The sequence below is a fragment of the Acanthopagrus latus genome, chromosome 15, assembly GCF_904848185.1.
Source record: "Acanthopagrus latus isolate v.2019 chromosome 15, fAcaLat1.1, whole genome shotgun sequence".
NCBI lineage: Eukaryota > Metazoa > Chordata > Actinopteri > Spariformes > Sparidae > Acanthopagrus > Acanthopagrus latus.
The window spans coordinates 5421539-5444569 of NC_051053.1; the positions used below are offsets into that span (position 1 = coordinate 5421539).

At 43.5% G+C, this 23031-nt stretch overlaps 2 protein-coding genes across 3 annotated transcripts; both read left to right on the top strand.

Annotated features, from left to right (window-relative positions):
* Positions 1–802: 802 nt before the first annotated feature.
* scdb (stearoyl-CoA desaturase b) lies at positions 803–11322 on the top strand. 2 transcript variants are annotated; one of them, XM_037123095.1, is made up of 6 exons: positions 803–998; positions 2722–2976; positions 3828–3958; positions 5443–5648; positions 7398–7630; positions 9559–11322. In XM_037123095.1, the coding sequence occupies exons 2-6, from the start codon at positions 2739–2741 to the stop codon at positions 9756–9758; spliced, it is 1008 nt and encodes a 335-aa protein (XP_036978990.1). In that variant the 5' UTR covers positions 803–998; positions 2722–2738; the 3' UTR covers positions 9759–11322. The 2 variants fall into 2 exon arrangements, with proteins under 2 accessions (XP_036978990.1, XP_036978991.1); XM_037123096.1 differs by lacking the exon at positions 803–998 and adding an exon at positions 2152–2174.
* A 2115-nt stretch (positions 11323–13437) lies between these two features.
* On the top strand, positions 13438–22500 carry wnt8b (wingless-type MMTV integration site family, member 8b). The gene is made up of 7 exons (XM_037123094.1): positions 13438–13565; positions 14556–14672; positions 15752–15785; positions 17516–17654; positions 18886–19011; positions 19159–19301; positions 21078–22500. Exons 1-7 carry the CDS (start codon positions 13480–13482, stop codon positions 21645–21647), a joined length of 1215 nt encoding a protein of 404 aa, XP_036978989.1. The 5' UTR covers positions 13438–13479; the 3' UTR covers positions 21648–22500.
* The last annotated feature ends 531 nt before the right edge of the window (positions 22501–23031 follow it).

The following is a 23031-nucleotide window of genomic DNA, read 5'->3' on the forward strand; positions in this document are numbered from 1 at the left end:
CATGCACTGGGACAAGGCAGCCTTGGCTGATACGGTGTTCTTTTATCTCTCCGGGGGAAGTAACCGGATGATGACGGTGCAATAAAATCATAGGTTACTAGGGTTTGCAGAAGGATAGGAAGTTCAACTTTTTTGGCCCCGCATCACTGTCAGGGTGATGATAATGAGCAGTTTTTTTTTTCCTTTCTTGCACACCTTAAGTAAAACTGAAATTATATATATTTGTTCACAATACATTTCTGTGCTTTATTTATCTAAATAAGAAGAAAGAAGAAAAATGTAATCCACTGAAGGCACATCTTGGCTGCATGTTTCTCATGAACTCCCACCAGGATGTCAGAATGTTTCTGTCTTTTCTGTCTTCTTATGTCATCATCTGAGGAAAATCTCTTTGGCGTGTCTTACACTTGGAAAATGTTCTGTACCAAAAGCTAAGATATTTTAACCACAAGTCTCAGCCATGTCACACTGGACTTTTCAGACGTTTTGAAATTGAAGCTTGCAAAATAAACAAATTAATTTTGGGCTGCACAGGGTCTCATTTGGAACAGAGGTGAGGGGATACAAGGCACAGAAAGTCACATGACGGCATTTTCAGACGGAGACAGTCATTGCTGAATGACATCATGGTATCAGAAGAGCTGACCTGTTTATGAAACCCCGTCCAATGTTTCATCAGTTCAAGAGTCACATTAAGATTAAGAGGATTATTTGAAAGATTGGCCAACGCCTCCTACATGAGACTGTCTGATGTTGAAAAAGAAGGAGGTGTGTCAACAGGCTGACGCGCAAATAGCCAATGGGATATTCAGAGCCGCTCATTTCAACATCCACCCGCTGCTTTAAAACATCCTCGGCGGCAGGAGTACTTGGACTTCATCTCTGACGAGGACCGGCGTTTGCTTCTGCAGCTTTGCGTTTCAGTTTACCTGCAATCCAGGTGCGCAGCGCGGCCGGAAAAGCGACTGGAGAGCACACAGCGAGTCAGCTTGACCTGGGTGAGCAGCCATTTACATCGGCCGAATCTGACAGGACGTTTTCACAGAAACGCCAATGTCATATGCAAATATAGACGTATTTGACTAATGGTATGTTGCTGCTGTGCAGACATATGTCAGCGTAACGCGTGGCTGCACAGCATTTAACTTTCCTATTGTTCTACTGACATGCCAGTAATAATTGTCCTCTGGTTTGTCAAATTAAACTATAACATAAAAAAAACGTCTAAATGTTAGCTGAACTGCTGTTCAACTGTTCAACATTTTACATGGTCGTAGAAAGTTTTATTTTTCTGTGCATTTTTGTTTTTCTCGCCCATTGTCATGGAGCTAGCATTAACTAATAACTTCACCAATTAAGTAAGTATGCTTACTAGCAGTGGTGGACTCAGGATGTTTGAGGGGCAATAGTCAAAACAGTAAAAAGGGCACCAGCTGCATGTGGTGACTCACCAGGAGCAGAAAGTCATGATATATTTATATGGCAAGAGATGGTGCATCACCAAGTGTTGTCACTTTCTAGCTACATGTCATTGTGGGTAATTTAGGCATTTTGAAAAGGAGGAAAGATGTGTGTAATAATAATAAAAATAAAAAAAACATTATGTATTGTGTTGCATAGATACACACTTGGAGTTATCATGCTAACCAGCCGTGCCCTAGCCAAGCTGGACCTTCAGAGCTGGTGGTGCGAGCTTTCAGTCCAGGTGGAGTCTGCTAAAACCTGCTAGCTGCAAGGTTCACTGAGCCTGCTCGCTAACGGCAGCTAACGTTACAGCTAGCAGCCGTTAGTAGCTGCTCTGGTGAAATGCTGAACGCTCTTTGTCCGTGGGATGAATATGAACACACTATGAGAAGGCCTCATAACTTACTACCCTTTTCCCCTTGTGTACTAGCACTCTCCATGCAGCTAGCTTAGTTGAGCAAATCAGTGACGCATCTTCTTTAATGTACCCGGCAGACTAAGTTAGACGCTGCCAGGGCGTATTGCTGCCCTCCACAGGTCATTAACAGAAGTTTAAGGATGCCCCAGGGCATGCTCTCACATAGCCTATGGAGGCTTTCTACAACAGCTTTGACTCACTCACTGCCTCCTCACAGGTGCACTCTCCATCAGGTTGCTTACCGACCATTCCCAGCTCACGATTTTGCTACCACATCGTAGCGTCAGTGTCGGTGAGTGGAAGGTACCTGTTGGTGCAAGTACACGCAGCTTGAGCCGCTTGAAAAGCGGAGACAACAACACCGCCTGAGTGTGGGAGGCCGATACGTAACAGCTGGCAGCAACACATTAAAGTCAAGAGACAACATCATCTAGGGTGGAGTGGGAGCATTAGCTCGTCGTGAAACTCAAGCTGCAGTACTTAATAATCATTACTGGGATAAGTTAGGCGAACATATGCATCAGGTCATGGCTGCGGGGAGTGGCGTAACCTCAGTCGGTGTAACATGAGCTATACCTTTAGTGCCACGCACCAGCAGAGCGGCAGCAGCATGCAAAAAAAAAAAAAAAAAAAAAGCGGTGACATAACTCTCAGATGATGCCACTTTGCGATCTCGAGAGTGAGCCGCAGACTGCTGCATGTACACAGCCAGCCGCCGTACTCTTCCCCCCTCCCTTCCTGCGTCGCTGCATCCCCGCTGTACGCATTTCACTGAGCAACACCTCTCGTCTTTTTCTCTCTCTCTCCCCTTCCCTTGCTGCGCACTGCTGCTGTTATAGAACTCCCTTCAGCGAAAATGACCGAGACGGAGACCCGGAATCATCACGCCGGCAAGCAGCAGAACGGAGGTGCCATGGCAGCAGAAACATCGACGGTGGAGGATGTTTTTGACGACACCTACGCAGAGAAAGAAGGTCCCAAACCGCCGAGGACGCTGGTGTGGAGGAACATCATATTGATGACCCTCCTGCACGTCGCTTCGCTTTACGGGCTGGTTCTCCTTCCATCCGCTTCGGCTCCAACTCTCGCTTGGAGTGAGTATTCCGTTGTACACTGTCGCAGGCTTTCCGCTACAGCGGTTTTTTTTTTTTTTTGGTCTTTCCTCCTCACAGGCCACAGTTAGAGAGGAGAGAATGTGCTGATGTTGTGTGATCATTGCTAACTACAGTACACACTGCCTGAGGGGGGGGGTCATGCCTGTGGGAATAATGGAGAATGAGTCACTCTGGCCTTCCTCATCACACACATCCATGCCTGTGAGCCTCCAGATGCCATTTAGTTTCCCTCTTTAGCAGCTCAGACCTGTGGCTAATCATTGTAAACTATCCAGCTCGTTTGAATATGCAGCATGTGTGTAGGAAGTGTTTGAATTTCACTAATACAGTACAGTTTGTACCCTATATATATGTAGACTATCGACACATGACTCGAATTCCTGAACAGTGTCAACTTTGTTTCCACTCTGGCACTGCATAATTTTCCCCTCTCTTTGCAATGCTGAGCTGCATATTATTTCACCGGGGAAGACAAAGCACAATCACCATTCCCATAGTCATCCCATTGTGAGCCTGCGTGGCACCACAACAGAATGTTCTTTGCCAGTCAGAAAGCCCCCGGGTCTCAAATCCTGGGTAGTCTTGTCTGGGCAACCACATAGAGACACATTCAGCAGTTTCCGAACAACAAAATTGTGAGGGCAGACCTGCGCGCTCCCATCATCCCATCTCCCCACATAGATGACTTTTCTCCGAACAATGAGGCCCGGCTGTAGTGGAAAGAACACGGTGTCCCAGTGACCCTGCTCTCATGGGTGTAAAATTAATCTCAGTCTAGTGGTGACAGTTTCCCCTAAGATATGTGTCCTCTCCACCTCTATTTCTTCCAGCTGTAGCGTGCTACCTCTTCAGTGCCCTCGGTGTGACTGCTGGCGCGCACAGATTGTGGAGCCACAGATCCTATAAGGCTTCATTTCCCCTGCGAGTCTTCCTTGCTCTTGCCAACTCCATGGCTTTTCAGGTACAGTAACAGAAGAAAAATGTAAATATGTCATGCATGTTTCCATTGGTTCCTTGATCACTCTGCAGATTGGTGTGTGTGTGTGCAGAGTGGTACGCCAGAGCTCTGTTTTCACATACATCTCAACTAGATTGGAAGCCATTCGTGGTCCCATATGCAGCTTACACAAGTGTGATGTGGGGCCTTTAAGCACATACACTTTGAACAGACTTCACAGTTCTCAGAGACATCTTGTGACGAGCTCACCCCACAATCGAAAATGCATATTTTTCCACTTTCCTGTAGTGCTACATGCCCATCTAGAGATGTCTGCCTTATATTGAATATAATGGAGCTTGTGAGCAAGCCAAAAAAAAAGCAAGCACCAAAAATTCATCTGAAAAACTCAACTGCGACATCTCCTTCCAGCTATCATGACGCGACTACTGAAGATAATCCACAGACCTTGAGAGAGGGTAGTGCACCTGACAGCTTGGGATGTAAACATTAATGACATCCTCCATGTCTCAGCTGTAACGTTAGCTAACTTGGTTAACTTAATTGGCTAGACTCTTGTCCATGAGCGGATGCATGCATCCATCTGCGTGGTGACGTGGTGGGCGAGTGTAGTTGGGTAGGCGATAGTTCCTCTTTAAACAAAGTCTGTGGATTATCTCGAGGCTCTGGAAAGAGACGTTACTGCTCTGAGTTCTTCTCCCGTATTTTTTTGGTGCTTTGAGCACCTCAAGCTGAGTGCCATCTTGTTCCATGTCAGTAGAGAGGAGGCAGACCTCACAGCAGCTCACAACAAAACAATCTACGTGGATAAATAGGTCACAGGTAAGAGTCAACACTAATGTGATTTTTTTTGATCTTGGGGTGGACCGTCCCAAGTTCAAACATGCAATTTAATTTTAAGTACTGTACTATTCAAAGCAGTCTCTTGTATAGATCATACAACATGCATGGAGGGGATGTTAAAGCTCTGCACATCCACAACTTCTGAGTGCAGCACCAGTGTCATAAATGCAAATCCGGGTTTCTGTAACAATATTATCAGTCATAATGTCACATGAACACATAGTTAGCGGTGTGTGACTTGTTTCATAAAGTGTCACTTCTCCCGGGACATCCTATCCACCCACCCAAGTCACATAGTGCAAATAACAAAGCTTGGGGTGTAGAGTTGGACTGAAAGAGACACTGTTCAGTCAGTATTTCATCAGATTGATTCTGAAGGTGTTTAAAGGTAAAATAGTCACATAATGTTGCTAACTAAATGCTTAATATTCATCCCATGTACTGCACAGAGTTTACAAGCAAAAGTAAAGCAGCAGTAATATGGTTTTCAAATAATTGTGTACAATTTCAATTGAATTATGTAATTGGAGTGATGTACATTTTATTGTTTTATCACCACATGATCCATGACCTTAATCTGATGATGTGGACCTCCAGCGTCTGTAGGTGCCTCACATAATACTCCATATCTGTACTTTTCTCAGAATGACATATATGAGTGGGCAAGGGACCACCGTGTCCACCACAAGTACTCGGAGACGGACGCAGACCCCCACAATGCCAAGCGGGGGTTCTTCTTCGCCCACATTGGTTGGCTGCTGGTTCGCAAACATCCCGACGTCATTGAGAAGGGCAAAAAACTGGAACTGACCGACCTGAAGGCGGATAAAGTGGTTACGTTCCAGAGACGGTAAGCAAACATAACACAGAGTTTACTGCCATTCTTGTGTCTGAAAGGAGCCCATAGATGCAGACTCAACAGATCGAAGTCAGCCATAATGAGAGTCACCACATGTGATCGTCATTATGAATCATTTCCCCTCTGGCACAAACTGCACAGGATGTTGTAGTGACCATGACAACACTTAGGGACAGATCTACTGATAAGGGAAGCTTTTTCCATTTGGGAACAAATGATACCGTGCCTCCACTGACTGGTCATTGGTCAACATTTCTGCTCTTCTGGATGCAGTCCCAGATTTTCGCTACTGCTCTCAGCGGAAGGGGATTAACACTGGCCAGAACCTCCCAATCAGAGGGCCCCGTCGACTGTGTACAGTGAACTAATGTGCCAATTGTCTGGAGATAATTATATCAATATGTTCTGAATTGCTCTCATGACAATATAGGATTACATTTGTGGCCCTTATAGGACAGTTTAGATTAGATTACTAGTGAATTCAACTTTTATTGTCACTTCGCAGAGTTCAAGTATTAAGGCAACAAAATACAATTTGGCATCTAACCAGAAGAACTGGAAGAAGTACCAAATAATGTGCCTATACTGTATAGAAGTAGCAGTGGCCTTAAAGTATTATTGTGAGGTATTTCGGTTATATTGCATAGAGCTACTATTCTGGAACTGTGGTATGAGCACCAGTGGTGCTATGCAAGCTCCCTTTTTAGTGGTGTAGTTTTTAAGAATCAATCTTATTTAAAAACATATACAAGATATGCTGCACAATTTAAAAATAAGATACTCAAACTGAAATGTTGTTATTTGAGATAAGTGTTGTCTTTCCTGTTATGTTTGCATGTTGTAGTCACGTTGAATATGGTTTTAGTTATGAGCTAAACTCAAACTGTGGCATAATAGTAAGCTGAGGTAAAAGGGAAGGAACAAACGCACTATAAACATTGCTCCAAACCACACCAGTCAACTGAGCATGAGTGCTAGCGGCTGCTAATGTCATCAGTGAATAGCCCAAAACTGAATTAGTAAGCTGAAATGTTTTTTTTGGATCAATAGTCCGAATCCAGCACATGAGGTGCCATATTGATTTTTACTTCAGTTAGTGTTGTGTGATTGTAGAATGTGTTGTGTTAATTTTTGCCATTAGACAAAAAATGATTTAATGACTGCGTTATCAAATAGATGAAAAATGCCTTGTATAAACGCCTCGTTCCGAATGAACAGGCTTCAACAGAACAAAATCTCAGTTATCCGTTGCGGATGGGTTGTTTTTAAACCTTTTTTTTAATAACAGCTCAAAATAAAATTGTCCCATCTAAACAACATTTCCTGATTATTTTCAAGCTGCCTTCTCTCTGGGTGTGCCCGCCGTAGTGTCTCCGCTTACCAGAAATGGTGTCCTCTAAGGTGAACTGGTTCACTGGGGAGGGTTTGTTTTTTAATGCAAACTCTCAAAGAACGTCTCCTAGATGTTGATAGATAGATGTCGATGGGGCAGGGAGCTGATCGAACACGCGCCAAGAGATAAAATATCTGACAAGGAAGAGGAATGTGTGACGCAAATGATTTTGCACATCCCTTGGCTGTTCTGATTAAATTAGCTGTTGCATGCAAACACCAGACCCTAAAAGCTAATGTCATTTTAATCTAAATTTAACAATGTGTGTTATTTAATCCAGCCTCAGACTGGTTTATGTCCGGGTGTGACTGGATCTGTGTGAGATACAGTTTGTTCTTTCATTTCAGGCACTACAAACTCTCGGTGCTGATCCTTTGCTTCCTCGTGCCCACGTTGGTGCCCTGGTACTTCTGGGGTGAATCTCTGGCTGTGGGATACTTCATCCCCGGCCTGCTCAGATACACTGTGATGCTCAATGCCACCTGGCTGGTCAACAGCGCTGCGCACATATGGGGCAACAGGCCTTATGACAAGACCATTAACCCAAGAGAAAACTCAATGGTTGCTTTAAGTGCCATAGGTGAGGAAACAGCATGTTCATGATTCATTGTTATTAATACCACAGTAAATATTCTTATACTATAGGATGTTGTTTTTTTTCCATGTGCATTCAGTCTTTTTTTAGATGCTAATGTTATTTACAGTATCATCTTTTTCCGTGAGTGGAAACTTTATTCGTGGAGGCTGACACCACGGGGGTATGGTGCTGCAAACAGCACTGAGCATTGTTGGCTGCAAAACAGCACTACATTTACGAGCTTACTAATGACTGCACACAGGCTTTTCTTTGCTTTGCTTTCAACTGCATTTCCATGCAGCCTTACAATAACTAACATTGTCAGCCCCATTTTATCCACCAAGATTGATTTTTAAAAAAAAATATTTTTTTTGCACTGCTATCTAGCAGCTGTATGAACAACGGGGGAAGAAAGTGAATCAGAACCATTTCAATTTACAAGTCCTTCTTTAAAGTGTCACCTATTGTGTCATTTTAATTAGGTACAGCAGTCATTTCCATGTTACTCGGCAACCAGAGCTGCTGTAGTAAACACATTCCTAGTAAATAAAGCAGTAAAAGTCGGTAGCGGTAGAAGCATTCTCAAAAGTATCACTCTCACTTGTCATTCACAATGTTTCTGATGAACTTCGACCTCAATCACCATGACAACAATAGTCTTATGGATTGTTTCCTGCTGGGAACGAGAGGTGTGAAAATTCATAATCATTCCTGACTGCAATCTAAAACAGAACACTGCACTAGTTCGAGAATGTATCCACAAATGTGAATAAAATCAAAATGTAATGTAATATCAAACAAGTTCGTCAGAGCAATGTCACCTTTGAGGGGTACAGGATTTTGAGTTTGTTGCTCGGCTTTTTTCTACTGCAGTGGTTCATTGGATTCATAGTTGTTCTATCTCCTGAAGCTGTGGGCACAGCAAACGGTTTCGTAATCACTACTAATGCAACACATCTGATTTTGGTTTTCTAGTAAATTGTAAATTCCCTCTCTCCACTTAGCATCAAATCACATTATTATTCGCACACTACACATAGCTGTGTGTCACGCAGCCCCAGTTCTGTGATATGTTCACATGAGTGTAAACGTTCTATGATACTATCAACTAGGGTAGGTTTCTTGTTTTGCGAGTCCGGTCTGCTGTATGAGCTTCAGCCAGCTTTTGTTTTTGTGCCAACTTGCTGTACTGACATTGGTCAGAACTAGCAGCATGTGGCGAGTTAGCAGGAGACCAGGGATAGCTGATTAGCTCCGCTTGTTGTGATGTATTAAAACTGAGAGTTGTGCAGACAGTGCCACTATACTTCTCATACTAATGTCCACAAGAGAAAACTGTGTTAGTAATGAGTTGATGCAGGGCATGTTACAGCTTATTAAGTCAAAGGCTGTTTTTGTAGCCTACAATAAAAACCTCAACACTTCCTGTATTCGTTTCAAATTAAAAGCCTCTAGTGTTTCTTTTCTTCCAGTCTCAATGAGGCTATCATTGCGAAACATTCTCAGGAATGCGTTGAGGAAAACATGTAAATATGACTACTTAAACTGTCACTTCTGCTATCTTTTCTCCAGTTTTTTATTTATTACATTGATGTTAAACCTTAAAGGAAGACAAGTTAAGTTGTATAGTTGATATGAGAATTGAAAACATGTTGCGTTGCAGTTGCCCTGATGGACTGTAGTGCTACAACACTCTCTCATGTTCCTCTCACTGAGTGTATGTGGTCTATATCATCTAGTGGTGAAATTTGGTATTACTAGTCTGGTTAGGTCTCAGGTTTCACATCAAAACGTCTTAAGATTATTTTGAATCGGCCCAACCCTATTATCAAACTCACTGAAAAGCATCTTTTGTAGCTATTCAAGTTATGTCTGTGCACATGTTGACATTCAGCAAAACACTTACTTTTTTTTTTTTGTTTGTTTTTCAGGGGAAGGATTCCACAACTACCATCACACTTTCCCCTTCGACTACGCCGCCAGTGAGTTTGGCTGCAAGCTCAATTTCACCACCGCCTTCATAGACTTGATGTGCTTCATGGGTCTGGCCAAGGACCGCAAGCGGGTGTTGAAGGAGACAGTCGCCGCTCGCGTCCAGAGAACGGGCGACGGCAGCTACAAAAGTGGCTGAGTCACACTAGCTTCAAACTCTGATAACGCTGTGTGGAACCAAGACAAAACGTAGCAACGGGTATAGCAGCATTTTAGCGATTGGGGGGGATGTTTACGACGCTTCAGATTATAAGTTAAACCTCTTCCTGAGACTAATTTTGGCTTAAAAGAATTGCAGACCTTTTCTATAAATTGTGTAGGTCTCTTTAAGTTGTGAAGTGTCCTCACCAACTATTAGCCACAGCCAGCGACTCGGCTACACGTGCAAGCACAGCTTTTTCACCGTAATATAAAACAGGCCGGAAGAGGATTTAAAAAAATAAAAAAATAAAAAAAATAAATGCTAATTGGGATTTAAGTCTCTCTTGGCAACAGTAGGACAACCAAACAAGTCTGTGTGAGCGGTGTGTAAAAGCAGCAATTACAGAATAATTTACTGTATCTCTTATTTGTTGATGTGCTATTTATTGATAGTTTTGGCACTTTGAAAGCTTTGTTGAAACCCTTAACAATGAGGTGTCTCTACAGGCAAGATTGAGGGTCATTCGCTCTAACTTTTGAGTTTCATTCCACAGTGAGTGACGTTTTCATCTTGATATTTGTTTGTTTGTTCCAAGCTAAGGTTTATCTTTAATTCTGGTAAGCTAGTTGTCTTACTAAACTATAGACTGCCGTGTTAAATGCCAACAAGAAGACAGTCAACCCTCGACTGAACTGTCCCTATTTATCCTACCAGAGTAACCCTGGGTGAATACGGTTCAGATGTGTTATACTTTGGGATACTTTCATATCTACTGTCTCTAAACTGTCCCAATAAGTTTCTAATGAGGGCTCAGCTCTCTGGTTTGACGCAGTGTATACCTCTGGTTATGTAGTAAAGACTGGACTGAAATATAGAACCAGAATTCTGACTCTTAATCTAAAAAAAAAAAAAAAAAAGAGAGAATCATTAGCATTTATTTTGTATGTATATAAAATACACTCAGACATATAAGGCATCCTTCTCCCTCAGATAAGGCCAACGAGGCATGTGTAGGAGATGCATCTACCTTTGTGTGCTGTGTGATGGTGAAACATGTCAGGACTTTGCCCAGATGCCTTATGATGAGGGTTGCACACCTGTTTTGAAAAATTTAAAAAGTGCCAGTCATGGAACTAAATTAGGGCTTAAATTTTCTGTCCAATCACGGCTGTGTGGTGTCTGATTTCAAGAACTGAAATCATTTATTTATAATGTACAAAGTGGGACCATTCAACAATTACTAAAAAAAAAAAAACAAAAACAAAAAAGAAACAAATCTTTTTGCTCTGAAAACGAGATCCAAACGTGTTCTGACACCATTTAATGAAATTGTTGTAATATGTCACACTTCCTCTATTACAGAGCATCAATTTTTTACAGTGTTAACTTCTTGAAGTCTGAATGCCTTAAAAAAATGGCACCTTTTTTCAAAGAATGTTTTTGCCCACTGTATGTACGTGAATAAACCAAATTTTCTACTTGTGATAAAGTGTATGTTTTGCTTTTTTGTTGGAATTCTGTAATACTCCCTCTTCGTATACTGAATAAAAATATGACCAGACTACTTCGGTTACATTCTTTATCAGGGGCGTTTGGACACTACAATAACAACAACTTCTAATGATAATATAATCATAAGTAATAATAATCAATTAACTAAACTACAAAGATTTAAAACAAGAGTGGCATAAAGAATAAAACAGTTACTGCAAATATTCACAGAAAATTTTTGCTTAATTTTCAGATGGAAAAGATGAATTATTACAACTACACACAGACACACCGATCAGGCATAACATTATGACCACCTGCCTAATATTGTGTTGGTCCCAGGCACCCTGACTGGTCTGTGGATATGCAACACCACACCTTTCTATCAGAACCAGCATTGACTTCATCATTTGAGCAACAGCAGCTCGTCTGTTGGATCGGTCTACACCAGCCGGCCTTTGCTCCCCACGTGCATCACTGAGCCGGTTCACCACTGCTTTGTCCTTGGACCACTTTTTGATAGACACTGACCACTGCAGACTGGGAACACCCCACAAGAGCTGCAGCTGAGGGGACGATCTGACCCAGTCGTTTAGCCGTCACAATTTGGCCCCTTGTCAAACTCACTCGAATCCTTACGCTTGACCATTTTTCCTGCTTCTAACACATCAACTGAGGAGACAACATGTTCACTTACTGCCTAATATATCCCACCCACTAACAGGTGCCATGATGAAGAGATAATCAGTGTTATTCACCTCTTGTATTGTGGGTAATGTAGACACCAGGTTCTTAAAAGGAAGAAGAACGAGTGGAATAAAAAAGTGTGACCTAGTTGTGATCTTTTTTTTTTCTCTCACACTGTTTTTGCTTTAGGAGTACACATCTTTATCTTCACGCACAGTTGTCTTTCTGCAGGTGCTTTCACATACTTATCACATGTGTCGCTGCAGCAGGAAGTAAGAATGCCTGAAAGTTTTGATCTCGATCTCGCTTGCTGACGTCATGGGGCATCTCCACAGCATACCACAGCAGCCTTCTAGACATGTTGTGCTCGTTCGATTAACAGCCTCAGCCTCTTCAGTCCGCATGCCAGTGCTGATGTGGATCTGCCTCTTGCTGGTCATGCCCGGCTTGCTTGTCTCACACATCAGGCGGCGCTTGCGACCCGGCTGCACCTGTTGACACACCGCCATACTGAACATATTTAAAATGTCTGCAGATATTGTTCGAGCATTCCTCGGGGATCCTTGAGATGCCCATGGATACATGTCTTGCATCTTCACGTGTCCCCCTCACGGGCCTCTGAGGCTGTTTTTTGCCTTCACTGAGGTCATGTTTGTGTGTCTTGAGTTGAGTTGCCACTTGCTGCCACTTGAGCCTGATTTTTGCTCAGAAGGTGAGCAAGCAGAGGAAAATTCCCTCCCCTGGGGTCATGAGGTTTTTTTTTGTTTTTAGTTGCTGTCATCCATCAAGAAATCGAAGCACCTGCTAATTCACCCCCCTCTGCTGGAGATCAGGTTTAACTGCAAGTCAAAGGAGCAGCTGCCACAGTGCACCCTCTCCCCCTCTGTTCAGTGAAGAAACACTACATCTGATGTTTGCTGCGACCTCTGATTGATTTTCTGCCAAGTGTCTGAGTGCAGCCACCAGTCTGAGCCCGGTCCAAATGTACTGTTAGTGGTCCCACCACCGCTGTTGATCTCTGTTGCCCCAACAGTGACATCAGCCCTCTGTCCATTGGCTGCCGACAGTCAGGCCATCCTCCTCGCGGCACGCAGCACCTCAGTGCGGCGGACGCAGTGGCAGAGAGAGGCGCTGAGGCGCTCCACAGCGGAGCGCATTGTTCAGATAACTGATGAATATGTCTTACCCCCCCTTTTTTTTCTTTTTTAAAAAAAAAAAAAACCCCATCAAACCAAAATAGACTATTTTAAATATGTACAAACAAACTACACACTCAGAGCATATTTTTAGGTGGGGTTATTCTCGCGATAAGAGCTGCGTTTTTTTTTTTGGTGCTCCCTGTGACAGAATCACCCAGTTTCTTAAAACTGCTGAAACAACAGGACGGACCCTGCTGTTGTCTCATTTCACTCGCCATTCCTCTTTAAATCTTAATCCAAAAACATCCCTCAGAAGTCCCCCCCCCACCCCCCCCCCCCCCCCCCCCACCTCTCCTCCTCCCAATCACCCCCCCCTCTAATCCTAATTTGCACACAAGAAGATGGCTAAAGGGCTGCCTGCGCCAAAGGAAAGGGTCCTAGGGGTCAGACGGGGTTATTTGGGGAATAACCCTTCATCCAGTGTTAGGTAGGGACCGTCTGGATTAGTGATGCAAATGTATGTGATCAGTGGCCGGGCCTCCACTCTGTCTCCATCAGCCTTTTATTTTCTGTTGTCAAGCCGATGGATTTCTCACTTTACATTCGAACATGGCAGAAAACGTGACAAATACAAAAAAACAACAACATCAACAACAAAAAAACCCCGTAAATTGTCAGTAAAGTTACAACTAACAGGCTCTTCTACTGCGGAATACTTATTAAATTGCTTCAACAGTCATACATGAAATAGCGGAGACATTTCTCGTCAGAGTTTTGTAAAGGGACGATCCGTGAAGATCGTACTAAGAGGCAGATGCGCCTCCACCTGCGGCGGGTCCGTCTGTACCGACAGCATCCTCGCACCAGTATTCATGCGAGTGGAAGGATGCAGGTCGAGCCGCTTGAAATAAAATGGTCAAATGACGCTTCTGAGGCTGTCATCGCTTTCCGGGACCCATCCTCGTGTTTCTCGGTGATAAACACTGATTGAATCACACCTCTGTGTGACCGTGAATTGCTACCTGATGAACAAACGGCCCACTTTTGCGCTCCTATCAAAACCAACAATCCGTCATCGCGGGGACTATCATCCGCTAATCCCCGACAATCAGCGAGCTGCGCGTAAATTATCTTGAATAAACGTACAAAAGAAAAAAAAAATTCAAAGGATCAGTGTTACACTTTTCCTACAGGATTAAAGAGATCTTCCTTTGCCTTTGAGTGGAGGCAGGGAGCCTACCGTTGCCAGGCCCTGAGGGCCCAGGGGTGCCCTGATCAGTTCAGTCTCTCCTCTGGTGCAATACTTCTGATTGGCCGAGAGAGTAAGAAGGGGGAAAATCTTTAATTAGGCAGATAATCTCTTGTTGGGACGAGAGCAGCTCCATTTCAGAGCCCCCTCCTTGAGTCTTGGGAAGCCCCTGGTGAAGTTTCATGCGCTGCTAAGCTCAGTTTCCATCTCCACCTCGACTGTCTGCAGGCTTTGGACGGGCTCGGAGTCTCCGTCATCCCCCTCACCTGTCACGATGTTCGTGCATTTGGAGGTTTTCTATTATATTTTCATCCTCCTGGCTCACATGAGGTCGTACTGCTGCTGGTAGGTTTGATTTAGATATCTTTTTTTTTTTTTTTTTTTTTTTTTGCAGAACAGGTAACGCATGGTACATTTCTAGTAGGAAACGTCAGTTAATTGTTATTTCACAGTTAACAGCCAATGAAATGCAACCAAACCACTTATTAAACTGTCATGGTCTATAAATGATAGAAACAACCGCTTAATTAAAGGTTTATTAAGCATTCCACTGGTTGTTAACAGTGAAATAACGGTTTATTTATTTTACTTACCTGTTACCCAAATTAATTCTCTGTCCTGATTAGGGTCTTGCCAGTATGATATTGTTTGTAAGCCCTAATTTATGCATATTTGTGCTATATATTAGTCAAAAGGCCTCATCACATCACTTAAATTGAAAATTTTGCAATTGTCAAAAAGAAAATCACTTATTTGTCATATAAACGGTTTATAAATGGTTATTAATGGCTTTATTAACGGTGGAAAAAAAATACTAATGCTTTGTAAATCAGTTGTAAGCAAGAAGTAGGAAAAAAACCTTTGGGTTGCCAGGTTGTAAAAGCTAATTTACACCACTATTTGACCAGTTTTTTAAAAAACAAAACAAAACATTTTTTATCTATCGCAGAATAGACCTGCAGATGATCAGAAAAATCCATAGAGCAAGTGATCAACACTTAAAACTGCAAGCTTGATGGGCTAAAACTACTTTTAATGACTTGGAACATTTATAACTGCAGACACAACGACTTCTTTGAAAAACAAGAAACCCATCAACATTATAAATAGATTACCAGCATTTATGACAACATTATTTAGAAACAGAGAGGATAAACCACCATCAGTGGGGTTTCTTTATAACCTGGCAACCCCAATTTTCAAGTAATAAAAGTACTAACAACATAAACATTGGCCTCAGTGTGCCTCACTTTTTATGTTTCTATACCTTTGGACAAAATGCCGGCGTATTGTTCGCGGAGGTTTGGATGCCTGCCGGTGTCACGGTTTAACATGTTACAAAGCGCACTAATGAGAGATGTTAGCAGAGGAATTTGTGAAGGACACTGAGCTTCCCTGAGTGAATAAGCTGTCTCCTTTTCCAGGTCAGTGAATAATTTCTTGATGACTGGACCCAAGGTAAGCCAACTCTCTTTTGATCTTTTCTCCCCGTCTCTCTCTCTCTCTCTCTCCCCCCCCCAACCAAAAAAAAAGAGACCGAAAACATGCTTTCCGTGCAACCTTGTGGTCTTTGTGATAAGTGTATTGACAAGCTCTGGTACCCATCAACTATGCTACTAATGATACATCAGTGATATTCTTGGCCCTTTGTGATTTTTTTTCTCCCCCCGCCGTACACTTGACCTTTTTCAGAGGCTCTGTGTATGTGCGGGTTGAATGTTTTAAGGGGCGAGGGCAGGCACTGCTGTAGTGGGTGGTCATCATTAGCGAGCCAGGCCCCTGTGAAAGAGGTGGTACTCCATCTCCCCAAAGGCCACTTGAGACGTATTAGTTATATTATCGTTCACACAGCCTGAACTAGCAGCAGAGAGGCGGGCGAAAGCCAAGGACGGGGCGCATTTCATCCCATTCGCTGGGGCTGATAGAGTTTAACAAGTTGAGTTTGAACGCAGCACACATTGTTTTTTGTTTTTTTTTGCATTACTTTAAGCTCCAAAACATTAAAGGAAAAGTTCATCCAAAAATGTAATTTCACTGTCCTCTCACCCCCACGCTGATGGAAAGTCAAGTAAAGTTTTCGAAGTCAACAAAACATTCCTGGAGCTTCACAGCGTTGCAGCATTGTTCTTGAGGCTTTAAGTAGATGGGGACTTGTTTTAATACGTAACCAAAAACAAAAACAGACCGAAACCCCCCCATAAAATGACTCCATACAGCTTGTTCGGTGTAGTCCAGGTCTCCAGTCTTCCAAAATCAATTTAAAAAAACATTATTCACACCCTTGTTTAGAGTTGAAATCTCAATTTTAGCTGCTTAGCTAATAGTGTTAGCACGTACTCTTCTTAGCTTCTTCGAGGGTATAAATAACTTTTTTTGAATTAATTTCGGATGTATGGAGACTTGGATTGCACTGGACGATTGGTTTGTAGTCATTTGATGTTTTTCCAGGGGGTGTTTTTAGTTGTTTTTTTTTTTAAGTTTGAAAACAAGTCCCCATCTACTTCAGTTCTTTGGAAGATTTTGGACTAAAAAACTTCATTTCATGCTTTTCTACTTGCATTGGGAGTAAAATGATGCCTGAATTATTTTTTTTAGTGAACTGCTCCTTTAGGGACTCGTTGCTCCACTTCGAAACACTTGAGGAGTGAAATATCTAGGCACGTGTTGAACCCTCTTTTCTATTTAAGGGTTTTTTTTTGTTTGTTTTTGCTCAAGAAAATCATGTGAACGAGCGTAAAACATTTGACCCCAGCAGGAAGATGTACATGTAAAAGATACTGAGACTGTGTAACATTGCCGTTCATGGTTTTCTTTCCATGCAACATTTGATTTTGCGCACCAGACGTCTTCTATTGATTTGTTGGAGCTGTGACTGACACTTTTTAAGGACCATCTGACTGAACTTTGCGTGTTCAGGCTCAGGGTTGTGTCATTATTTCAAAAACTTACATTAATATTCCAAAGGTTGGGGTTGGATTCATAAGGTGGGATGCAGCTGGTTGCACTGTTTGCATCGGGTAAATCTTCCCCCCCCGAAAGAGAAAGCTAATTTTCACAACCTAAGGTGGATATATCTGGGTATCAAAATCAAGCCAGATGCTTCGGAACCATCTAAATATCTTAAAGCACGCTGTCATTACTCCATGGGTTTTATATTTTCCCCTCGTCTCTGCTGCTGTTTGCCGCAGGCGTACCTGATCTACTCGAGCAGCGTGGCAGCAGGAGCTCAGAGTGGCATAGAGGAGTGCAAATACCAGTTTGCATGGGACCGCTGGAACTGCCCCGAGAGGGCTCTGCAGCTGTCCACACACAGCAGCCTGCGCAGCGGTGAGTCCAGAGACCCCCGGAGACAAGCCGGGCTGTAACACGGGCTCAAACATCTCCCCACGCTGCGGCGGGGGTGGGGGTGGGGGGACAGGGGATCTCAATGGGGAACACGGCTAATGGATTTTAAAAGATGTTTGTTGCGAGTTTCTGTGTTGGAGGGGAGACTTTTTTTTTTTTTTTTTTTTCCTTCTTCTTTCTTTCCCCCTTTTGTGAAATAGAGATGTTTGCTCAGTTGGAACATTCGCCAGCCTTTGGGATAGTTACAGTGGGCACGGTCGCTAGAGGCAAAACAAACAAACTAATCCATTTCACAACATCCCCCGGAGTCGCTGCCTCTCTGCGCAGCTTATGAAAGCAGTATAACCAGATTCACAGGACAAGGAGGGTTCAGCTTCATGTAGGCACAGTTTGGAAGGGTTGATACTGTGATGACACTTTTTTTTTTCCAAGCCATTTTCTACACTGAAAGCACACCTTACAGTTTTGGGGAAGACATTTTAATCAGAAGAGAATTTGTTGTTTGTTAGAATCTGTTATTTCGTCACATTCTGTTAATAATTTAAGCTAATTCTTGAAAGCCATGCATACTTTAAACTATAAATACATTTTGATAAAGTGAATCTTGCCCAAACAAACTAAATAAACCAACTGTCTCTGTTTTCACGACTGAACGAACTGAAACAGTTTCATCCTGTTTTACTTTGTTTATACGTGGCGGACCCTGCCACCTTTCTAGATTCATACAGTGTTCTGGGGGCCATGTTTTCCTCTGGGAACAGTTTGTTTATTCCTCAACAGAAACAAATTCATATTTCTGAATATTACAATTTTGAGTTTGACTTTCTTCTCCAAAAGGACACAGAGCCCCTTTAAATGAAGCGTTTAATGTGCATGAGAGAACTGAAACTTGTTATGCAGGTAATTGAGAGAAGAAGATTGTATTTTTAAAATGTTATTTTACCAGGAAAGTTTTGATAGAAAAATATTCTTTCTGCCCGAGAAAGTCAGCTGCAAAAAAAGAGCACATAGTTACAGTCAGAAAACACAAAAGGACACAAAATACAATAAATCAAGCATCAGGATTCACATCCTAAAAGACAGACATTCCTAGGATGTCACTCGCATAAACAATTAAAACAGAAACACCGACAACTTAAGGATTCTGCCTCCGGTTCTCTCTGTATTAATTCCTAACCAATGTGATTTTTAATTAGTCTTTCTCTGTTGACAGCAAATCGGGAGACGGCGTTCGTTCACGCCATCAGCTCGGCTGGAGTCATGTACACTTTAACCAGGAACTGCAGCCTCGGAGACTTCGACAACTGTGGCTGCGACGACAGCAGGAATGGACAGCGAGGTCAGAGTCAGAATCAGAATGTGAATTTGTCTTGCAAACGGGGACATTGCTTCATCAGAGAAACACACAGATCTGTATATAGAAACCTGCTGCAGCGCTGGTTTTAGCGCAGATCATTTGAACTCGGTGCTTTATTCATCCTCCCAGGCGGTCACGGTTGGCTCTGGGGCGGCTGCAGCGACAACGTCGGCTTCGGCGAGGCCATCTCCAAACAGTTTGTCGATGCCTTGGAGACCGGGCAGGACGCACGGGCAGCTATGAATCTCCATAATAACGAGGCCGGACGTAAGGTACAGTAGGTGCTCTTGATTCGAGATGAGCCCTTGGTAAAAGATGGATTCGATTTGAGCCATACAGTATTTAAATTGGTTGAAATGTTGGGAATCTCTCCGGGCCCTCCAACTGATTGCACAGTGTAAAGCACCTTTTGAATCATTTTTTTCCTCTGAGTGTGCCACCCAAGCATCCCTTTCACGCCGATATAAGTGAGGTGCCACTCGTCCCCAATAATAACAGTGTGTTCGGTGTACCAGAAGGGCCTATTTACCAGTGCTGAATGCCCCTTATGACAATACCTCAACTCGAGAATCTCGGGATCACTGGTGCAAGCTTAATTAGAGATCCTGGGGAGCCAGACACTGCACAACATTCTGTATTATGCTGCTTTTTTTTAAAATAAGTGTTTAGTTTTTATTCTTGCAATAAGGATCCCACATTTATGTTGGTCTTTGTTTGGCCCCGAGGGAGTCTGAGGGGACCACAGGCGTGCAGCTGAAGTGCTCTTTGTTTACGGTGCCTTCGCTCCCCCCTGTTGGGCCCTAGGATCCCCATGGCACCTGGAGCATCATTGTAACAGAAAAAAATGGGGATAGAAAGAGAGAAAAACTCCTTTTTTTTTCTCCACTTCTCCGCTCAATGGGACTCTCCATTGGGTCTTCTCACACTGGAAAACATGTTGATAATGAACATGCTAAATAAATACTCCCATTTCTTCGGAGGCGACAATGGGGCCCGATGTGAAACTTTGATTCAGCCTCACCTCGACAGAGGGTTCGTACCCTCCTCACGGAGAGAAAATGTCCTCTTTTCAACCGGCAGCTGTTTTGTGTCGGGTAAAGTCAGGAAACACCGAGGGGGACAAAGACACTCAGAAAAGGACCTTGAAGCTATCATTTCTTCCTTTCAGTGTATTCATCCCTCCCTTTATTTTACTAAACTGGAAAACTTTGAGACTACAATCGGTTAATTTGACAACACATCAATCATGAGACAATGGACATCCTGTCCTGTTTCACTCTCAACCTTTATTTCAAACGTGTCATGCTACTTTAGCGCAAGCTACTTCTCATTAAAGGGTGAGCTCACCCAAAAATGAAAATCATCATCTCCTCACTCTCAAAGCAGACTAAATATCAGGGGAAGTTTTGATGGTCCACAGAACATTTCTGGTGTGTCCTCGCCTCACGTTATCCAGGTCCCTCAGAAGCCCAGGGATCCCCAGTAGATTTGAAAAGACTTTATTCACAGCCTCAACCCACGGTCGAGCTCCTGCATCCATGTCCGGCATGGTGCATGCTAACTCTTTTAGCTTAGTCACTACAGTGACGATTACAGACTAAAAAAAGGTGTTAATGACGTCTTTTCAAATCAATTTGGGATCTTCTGAAGAATTGGATTAGGCACAGCAAGCTGTATGGACCCATTTCGTGTTTGTTTTTTTTATTTTGTATATATTTTAAATCCCTGGCTACTTCAGCTGTTAAGCTGTAATGCTCTGTGAAGCTCCACAAATGTATGGTGAACTGCAAAACTTCACTCGACTTTCAGTCTGCATGTCGGTGAACAGCCAGCGACTGAATTGTCACACATTTTTGAGTGACCTTATGTGTGAAATACAATTTTGAGGTACTTTGAGGCATATGGACTGTTATCTCTTCACATTCTGTGTATAATTTTAGCTCATTTTTGAATGTTTTATACTAAAAACCTTATGTATTGCACCTTTAAACTACAATTACATGAATAAAGTGAATCTTCTCTCTCCCCTGTGCTCTCTGTGTCTCCAGGCTGTCAAGGGGACCATGCAGAGGACCTGCAAGTGTCATGGGGTCTCAGGGAGCTGCACCACTCAGACCTGCTGGCTGCAGCTGCCGGAGTTCAGGGAGGTGGGCAACTACCTGAAGGAGAAGTACCACAGGGCCCTGAAGGTCGATCTCCTCCGAGGAGCCGGCAACAGCGCGGCCAGCCGGGGGGCCATCGCCGAGACCTTCAGCTCCATCTCTCGCAAGGAGCTGGTCCACCTGGAGGACTCCCCCGACTACTGCCTGGAAAACCGCACCCTGGGCCTGCCGGGCACAGAGGGCCGTGAGTGCCTGAAGAAGGGCAAGGGCTTGAGCAAGTGGGAGAAGCGGAGCTGCAAGAGGCTGTGCGGGGAGTGCGGGCTGGCCGTGGAGGAGCGCAAAGCCGAGATGGTGTCGAGCTGCAATTGCAAATTCCACTGGTGCTGCGCGGTGAAGTGCGAGCAGTGCCGAAAGACGGTGACCAAGTACTTCTGTGTGAAGAGAGGAGGTCAGAGGGGGAGGAACGAGAGCGCCGGCAGCCGCCGGAAGAGCCTGAGGCTGAGGAAGAAGCACTGAGCATCTTCATCACCTCTCCCCCCTGCTGGCGTCATGTTTGTACCCGTGCACCCAAACTCTCTGTGAAGTTAATACAGTTTCAGACCACGCTCTTTGTCAGTTTTGTGTGAAAAGGTAAAGGCAGTGGGATGTGCACAGAGACGCAAGGTCAAGAGGATGAGACGGCGAGCTTTTGCAGCTTTTGGTACAAATGTATTTAAGATATATTTTTATACTTTTGACAACATTTCGAAAAAAAGTCACCGGGCATATGAAGAGTATTTCTCTGACCTCAAAATTCTCCACAACATGATTTATTTATTGCCATGCTCACGAAAAAAACAAAAAAAACAACAACAACAAAAAACCCCCATTAAACAGTTATTAGCTTTTAATGGTGGATGACTACTGGGCAGCGGCAGAATTCGCCTTTTAGAACAAAGTGTCAAGGTTGTATTTCCATGAACGTCTCGCAGTAATCTTCATACATTTTTTGATTTGAGACTTTTCGGGGGACTCTCTCCCATCGCCTGGCTCGCCCTGACCCTCGCTGCCCTCTCGGTGTATTTAATTGTATATAAAATGAAGCACTTTGTACTGTACATTGTTAATTTATTGCACAGCGTTTCCTAGTTTTGCTTTATCATTAGCTGCCTTTGTGGTGTTCCTGTTAAAATGTAATGAAAGAATAATAAATCCTTCTCATCGTACATATCACTCAGCCTGAAGAAAGTGTTCCTCCTTCTTTAACGTTGTGACAGTAATACCTGGTGGTTTTGCGGTAAACACAGCGCTCACTCTTCGCATTGTTCACACGCCGGGGTTAGGATCGTCTGGGGCGAGCCAACAAGAACAGAGAACCTTCCAGCGAACCCCTTCGTTCCATCACGCCTTTTCTCAATTTCGCCCCAACAAATACCTCCCGTCCTCTCCCTCATCATGGTAATCCTCAAAGAGCCCCCTAACTCCCAAGCGCTTGGAAGTTTCTTTACTGTTTAATACTAGTTTAATTAACTTTGTCCAGACAGAGTAGGGCCGTGGGGGTGGAGGGCATGAGGCAAGTTGCCCTCAAAAAATCATCCCGCCTCTAATTTTGTATGCTAATCTCCTTTTTCACGCCGCACCTCCTTAGGAGTGGGGGGGGGGGAAAGAAATGTTGGGAAAACTTTGGCTCGCCTGTGCAGGGCTTCCTGCGGCTGTTTTATTTCTGGGCCCACCTATTTGGATCCTTTCACTCCTCTAGGGCCTTCCTTTGCTCGATTTAACAATGAATGCAGAGCTAATCAGCTCTCTCGGAAATGCACCACTGTCGAGGAAGGTAATCCCTTCTTCTCCGCTCTCAATGGGCCGTCGCCTTCTAAAGGACTTTGGGAAAAGGCTTTGCACAGATTCACACTGTTCTCTC